Consider the following 7,287-nt stretch of genomic DNA (forward strand, 5'->3'; position numbering starts at 1 on the left):
CTGCACAACAATTCCCATCAGCCCCAGCAAGCATGGTGAATGGCCAAGGATGATTAGTAACATCTGGGGGAGCAAAGTTTCCCCTCTGTACTACACCCTGTCCCTTTACACGTCCAGCAGCAAAATGCAACACCAAAATCCTCCCCCCCGCCTTCCGTTGGACTTCATAGTTGTGGCGCCCATGAAGCCCTGCACCCAGTGCGACCAAACAGGTTGCGCTCCCCTATATCCACCTTTGATGTTGCAATTTCCCTTCTGAAAAGGAGTTTTGCTCTGGACTTGACCTGCTCCTCTCAGGTGGGCGCCATTGCCATTCTAAGGGAATGAGGAAGGAGTTTGTGGTGAGTTCTGGCACCTCTTTTTCTAGAAAAATAACACTGCCTACTACAGTGCATTTTTATAAGTTATTTTCATTAATGCAAGCATTTTTTGTTCACATATCACCCTAGTACATGCATTTCTTTACACACTACTTGGCTAAAGAAGAGCACTGCAAAATTTGGAGAGGTGTGAATTTTCTTCCGGTGTGTGAACTGCTTCAGAAAGTGCACATCTGATAGGTTCACCTTTAAGTGCAAACTGAATCCAGTTTCTCCCCCATCCCAAATGGGGGCATTAAACTTTCAGAACTTTCGGAAACATAGGACTGGGCTAGACTTGGGTCTTTCGAATTTCAGTGGCACCCTGTGTCAGGCCAGAATTCAGCGCCCTTTGCCTCTCGCCTTCCGTTCTGCTCAATTCACTATGTCACATTTATGGTACCCTGTAGCATCCCCTAGGCTCAGTGCCCAGTGCAGTGCAACCAGTCGCGATCCCCTAAATCCACCTCTGCCTGGGAATGAAGTCCAAAGAAGAGCTCAGTTAGTGCAGTGAAATTTTCCTGTCTCCAGCTTTGAGACAGCAGGAAGGCTCAGCTCAGGACATCCTTTTCTCCAAACTGACACCTCTACAGGGAGATTGCAGAGAGTAAGGAGGGGGTGTGAGAATAACAAGAGGGTCAAGGGGCATCCAAGAAACATCCTGAGAACATATTGCTCTCCCTACCTCCTTGCACAATCATTAACTATACAGCTCCCTGGGGGCCCATCCCTCCATTCAGACATCAAAGCCATTTCCAGTCCTATTGTCCCCTAGGGCAGCTGGCTGCCGCTCAGAGATGCAGAGTGGGAGGGGCTTACTGACACAAGAATTTGAATGCAACCCCATTGAGGCCCTCCCCTATTGCCTGGGATGTAGGGTCATTTATTCCCAACACACCAGGCTTCAAAGAGGAAGCAGATCTTGGCCAAACACTGCTTTTGAGGGGCACTCAAAACCCTCAGAGCAGTTGGTCTGGATCTATTTTTTCTTCAGTGACAGAACTTCCTGCAACAGAAAGATACATAAATATCCTCGGAGAGGGAAAAATAGAATAGGCAGCCATTGCTGGTGGGAGGCACGTTGTGCTCTTTCTGGGGTAGTTTGTCCATCTTTGGTCCCCACCCTGCACTGTGGCTCCTAGAAGCAGTCAGCATGTGACAGCGATCACACCCTGGGAAATAGCTTTGACTGGTTAGCTAAAACAGGTGAGGGTAGCCGATGGGTCTCAAAACCTTGGTGAGTTAAGTTGCTACATACGAAGACAGCCTCTAGCAAATTGAGTGAACGAGACCAATAGTGGGAACAACAATCAAGAAGGCGGTTTCTGCACATGCTGTAGAGGCAGATGGGGCTCATCAATCTGGGAAGACAGCCCATCTAGGAAACGGAAAATTCCTAAACCTCCACTGCCTTGTGGAATATCTTCAAGAGAAGGAAAGGCTGAGGAGTAAACCCTACACAAATTCAGAGTGGAGTCCCTAAGGCGGTTGGATGGAGCCTTGTATGCCTCCTTCCAGAAACTCCTGCAGCCAAGCAGGTGCCAAATGTATTGCTGTGCTTTCCTTTGGACCACATCAGTGAGTCTGAGAGGGGAGTCTCCCCACATCAACTAACCTGCTGTGCAGCACACCTGGAATCTTTGCTTACTACGCAGGTGGTTGTGGTGGATGGTTGCTTAGAGTACGAACAGTCAAGGGAAGCTTTAGCTGCTGCATTGCCTGCTTTATTGGTGGTAATCTAAAATCAGTGTAAAAAGTCAAAGCAATTTTTTGAATGCCAGCATCATACTCTACCTTATTTGCCTTCTGTTGCGGTGTGACCTGCTTCATAGGACATGCTTGTGAAGATGCCCAAGATGCCTCGAAAGGATCACCCATGATGTTCAGTACAAGGAACAATCCCCATTTTCCAACCCTGTGGAATCAGGGCGGGGGGTTAATTGGGAAAGAAGATCCTTCAGGTATGGCTACATGGGTTTGGCCCATATCTAGGGCAGATCTTTGACACTTGGGGGACGTTGCATGTCCAACATATACACAGAAGATGAGCCACTGGCACCTTTCAGCACCGCTTGGAAGGTGGAAGTGAAAGATGAAAACTGGGAGATATTTCCAATCAACTCCTGTGTCCTGACTAGAAACATCAGGAAATTTTGATCTGTGCACATGGAAGATGCTTGCGACAGATAAACTGATGACCCATGGTGCCAGGTACATTGCAGTTTTAGAGACAAACATTTTATTATTAGGCCTTTCTGCACCGTGGTACCCAAGTGGGCAGTCAGTACATGAGAACAGAACCCACCAAGGCTCTGTCAGGGGGAAAAGTGCCAAGCTGATACAGCCAGGCACCAGCTGCCCCCTTCTAAGCTGCTGGAACTGGGGTAGATTACTAACAGGATTAATAGGGCCTGTCTCCATGGAAACCTTCCTGCCTTGCCACCACCCTTGAGTTGCTGTTTTCTGGGAAGATGTTTTTGTGTGAGCTATTAATTTGTTTGTCTGTATAGTTAGATAATAGGTAAAGTTAGGGGGACTAACAATGCAGTCCCATTCCCGCATTGATTGTATGTATGTGTGGTAACAGTATGGTGTTCATCATTGTTAATTCATATCTGCTGGGAATTTGAGGCTTGGTTCTTACGTTAGCCAATCATAAGATCACTTGAAAACATGGAAGAGGCAGATTGATAGGAAAGCAATTTACACATGTAAAACTTTCAAATACACACCAGGCACCCAGTTAAGGGGAATCACAAAAACCCCCACCAACAACGTTTTCCCCAACCTGAAATACTGGATCCTCTCCTGTCTACAACTCTAAATAGTGGAGGAAACACAGCTGGGGGAGCAACACAAACACCCAATAACTGTCATTTCATGCAGGAAACAAGGGATTTCACCCCCTCAAAGCCAAATATCCCCAGAGCTTTGCTCCCTGTGGCTGGCCAGCGGAAACCCACTTTTCAGTGGCTGGCATCTGACCAGCAGTGGGATCAGGGGTAAATATCTGTTTCCCAGAGCCAGATGGCTGATTCAGCATCCGGCCTCCCTCTTGGCTTTGCCCAGCTCCCCTCGGATCAGCAAAACAGACTAACGGAGGCAGAGGCAGACATCCCAAAACTAAAACATGTGATTGCTGAACAAAGGGGGCAGGCAGAGGAGACACAGCAATTCCATGGGTCCCACCAGCACAACCTTGACCTTGCTGGAAGGAAACTCCGCACTGTGCACAACTGAGAGAAAAGTCTTCTTTTCTGCAAAGTCACTCTTGGAGGGGGGGACACAGAGAGGGAAGAGTGAACTAGAACACGCTGATCCTTTGCTCAAGTACTTCAGCTCCAGTACATGGTGCCCTCGGGTCACCAGTGACTTTGCCTGACGTCTCTTTATTGCTGCTCTCTCTGGGGAAGGTGTAGGCCCAAACCCCAGGCTCTCAGGCCCAAAGGTGACAGAGAAACATTCAGAGGCAGTGGTAATGCCTCTGGCTACTAGATACTGAGACCAAATGGGCTGGGCTATCGCCATCATGGCCTGTTTGCAAGCTTCTCAAGGGCATCTGGATGGCCAAGGTTTACAGACAGAGGACTGGTCCACTAAATCAAGGGTGGGCGATCTAGGAAAATGGCGGGGGGCGGGGCTCAGTCTAATTTCAAAAGCCCTCTGCAAATGACCCATTGTGAACTCCTGCATGGGCTATCTATCCCTTCCTCAACAGGCCCCTGATTAGGCTGGGAGGAGATGGAAGGAGGTGAAAGAGAGAGAGATGGCCCCATCCACATTTCACTCTGGTCCTGCCTACCACTGACATGCAGTCCCCAACGGATTACCCCTGAGGGAACGTGCCCCTGGCAGAACAAACGCTATCTACCCCCTGCACTAAATGGATATTTAGCCTGATTCAGAAAGGCCATTTTTACGTTATTACTTATGCCCATGATTCCCTCAAAATGTCACTGACCTGAGGCAGGAAAAGCATTTGAGAGGGATCCGTTGTATGTCTCCATCCCCAATACAGAAGCAAGCCACCTCACAGAATCTCCTCCAAGGCAGACCTTACCCTTTTCCTCTCCACAGAGCAGCTGGGAGAAAGGCGCGAAGCAAAGCTTTTGTGGGCTAGAACGCTTTTGGGAATAGAGAGCGTATTTCAGGGATTCATGAACAACTCTATGGTTGTCGGGATCTGTAACTTGGCAGTCCTAAACCAAGGTAGCAGAATGCAGAGCTCACATCTGCTTAATTTACTGTGATGATGGGCAAATGTTTTAGCAGGTCTGCCATAAGGTAAGTTGAAAGTAGTAGTACCACTGTTTCGGAGCAGTGCAGCAGGGATGGGCAAATATGAAGTCTACGCCCCTTTATGCCATTGCCAGAATGATGATGTCATCACTGGGGTGCCATTTGCCAATCTTCTGTGTACACTCCCCCTGCCTCTCACAAAATGCAGCTACCTACTAAATAAACCAAGCAGAGGAAGAGGTAGATTTCATTTCAAATGCATGATTAAGAGTTAAGCCAACACTTTTATTTTTGAAAAAAGTCGAAGTCCCTTTTTTAAATAACCAACCAAATGTCACAAGATGATAAGCAAGCTCTTGAGTCCACTAGAACCCTTCATCAGACTGGATATCTTAAACGAAGGAGCAGATGGAGAGGTTGAAGAAGCTGGCGAGGTACTGAGGCCAAAATGTCTGCCTCGGCCAAAAATTAATTTCTGTTATACAGTGTTGTGCATGGCTGTGAGGGGTTGCCAGGAACAGCACACCTGCACTTCAGAAGTTACCACTACTCCACTGCCCCATAAGCAGTATACTCCTGTCCCTCAATGCACCAGTGCTTGGCCTCTGGCCTATTGGACTGGTAAGCAGGCTAGCAGCACAGTACAGGAGAGGTAGGCAGGGCATGTGTAAGCCTGACTCTCTGTGCCATAACCAGGCCCACGAGCCCTTCATGTCACAAATGTCTGGCTGCCTGTGCCACTCATGCCACAGATTTACCACTTTAACAGGAGCTTTTTCAGCACAAAACCAGCAGCGATATTATCCCGCTCATCAGCCTCAACCTGTTGCCTCAGGATGATGTTTCGTACACAGGCCCCAGAACCCCAGCCTGCACGCCAACACCTCTCTCCACCTCCCCAAACAGCCCTCTAGCAGAAGAGTCCTCACTTCCTGCATGTAAGTGGGTCAGCACGGGAGAGAAGTTGCTGGAAGGCCCTCCGGAAATCCCGGTTGAAGACGGTGTAGATGATGGGGTTGAAGCTGCTGTTGCAGTAGCCAATCCAGAAGAAGAACTTGAAGAGAGGCTTGGAGATGCAGCAGCCTTCCCCGAGCACAGACTCGAGGCTGTACGTGAAGAAGAACGGGAACCAGCAGAGCACGAAAGCCCCAATGATGAAAGCCAGGACAAAGGTGAACCGGCGTTCTCTTGCCTGCACCAGCCGGTTGGTGGAGACGGACATGTCCCTGCTCCTGCGCTGCTGCCGGCTAGAGGGAACTGACCAGGAAAGCCTGGGGGTCCTCTGTGACCGGGCACTGTTGCCAATCTCTTCTGCCCTCCACTGCCGAGAGAGCCGGGGCAAGCTAGGCTGGGGGTGGGGAAGCTGGCCGTGCTCCGAGCCTGCATTCTGCGCTTCCCCAGGGTGCTGAGTGCTCACTCTGCAGGCGTCGCACTTGGCTGCAGTGATAAGGTTGGGGTAGGAGACACGTCTCGCAGCAATGACCACCGAGTTCCTGTGCCTGGCCACGTGGTAGATCCGGCAGTAGACAGCAACCATGATGAGGCAGGGGGCATAGAAGGAGGCAGTGCAAGAGGCCAGCACGTACCAGGTGTCATCGTGCAGCAAGCACAGCTGGTCCTGGTGCGTTGACTTGAAAAGTGGTGGCAAGGACACCAAGGCAGAAATGGCCCAGACAGCCCCAATCATGCACTTGACCCTCCGGGGACTCCTTTTAAGGTTGTACCGGGCAGCGCGGGTGACGGCCCAGTACCGATCCAGGCTGATGGCGCAGAGGTGCATGATGGAGGCGGTGCAGAAGAGAACGTCCAGCGACAGGTAGAGGCTGCACCAAAAGCCGCCAAAGCACCAGTAGCCCATGACCTCATTGGCCAAGGAAAAGGGGATGACAAGGGTGGCCACCAGGATGTCTGCCACAGCCAGAGACACCAGGAAGAGGTTCTGCGGGGCCCGAAGGGCCCGGCTGGTGTACACAGCCAGCACTACCAACACATTTCCCAGTAGGGTCACAAGTGCCATGACCAGCACGGCCACCAGGATGAGTGCCATGCCAAGAGGCGAGTGCGGGAGCCCAGCGGGTGCCTGGTCACTCTGATTGCCAGATCCATTTTGCTGTGGCTCCATACCATGCATCCCCAGACCAGGCCATGGGGGTGCCCAAAGCTACCTGTGCAAGGTTCACAGGCTCCCAAGTCTCACCCGGGCCTACTCACAAAGCTCTGTTTCATGGTCACAGGTCCAGAAAAGGACGGGCCCAGCAGCCTTCCTCTCACCTGGCACCATCCTACCTTGTGGGGCTCAACAGCACAGCGGTGGGAAGGCCCAACAGATCCTGGCGCAGCACATCAGACACTAAAGCAAAACGACAAGTTCCAGTGAGGCATGGTAGATCTCAAAGTGTGATGTCCCATGGAACACTATAGTGGATTTCAGCGCAGTTCGGGGCAGATAGGTAAATCTAGTGCCCCCAGGCAGCAGAACTAGAAGATGCACAGTTCCCTCAGAGAACAGTCCACAGATGGCCTCAATCCCTTGGCTTCCACTTGATACTAAGCATGTCCAAGGCAAAGCGGTGGGTATGTGCAGAGTACACCCCTTTCTTCTTGCCTGCTGATTCTTCCCTCTCCCTGCAGTGGTGTGAAGCCCGGCAGAGCTGCTCCAGCTCTGAGCCTCTTTGCATCCGGCCTCTGA

General features: G+C 50.7%; 1 protein-coding gene across 1 annotated transcript; it reads right to left on the minus strand.

Annotated features, from left to right (window-relative positions):
* Window positions 1–4,862: 4,862 nt before the first annotated feature.
* Window positions 4,863–7,287, minus strand: LOC307211253 (alpha-2Da adrenergic receptor-like). Its single transcript, XM_079967731.1, has one exon. It carries the CDS (start codon window positions 6,727–6,729, stop codon window positions 5,524–5,526), a length of 1,206 nt encoding a protein of 401 aa, XP_079823857.1. The 5' UTR covers window positions 6,730–7,287; the 3' UTR covers window positions 4,863–5,523.

The sequence above is a fragment of the Podarcis cretensis genome (assembly GCF_951804945.1).
Source record: "Podarcis cretensis genome assembly, chromosome: 2".
Taxonomy (NCBI): Eukaryota; Metazoa; Chordata; class Lepidosauria; order Squamata; family Lacertidae; genus Podarcis; species Podarcis cretensis.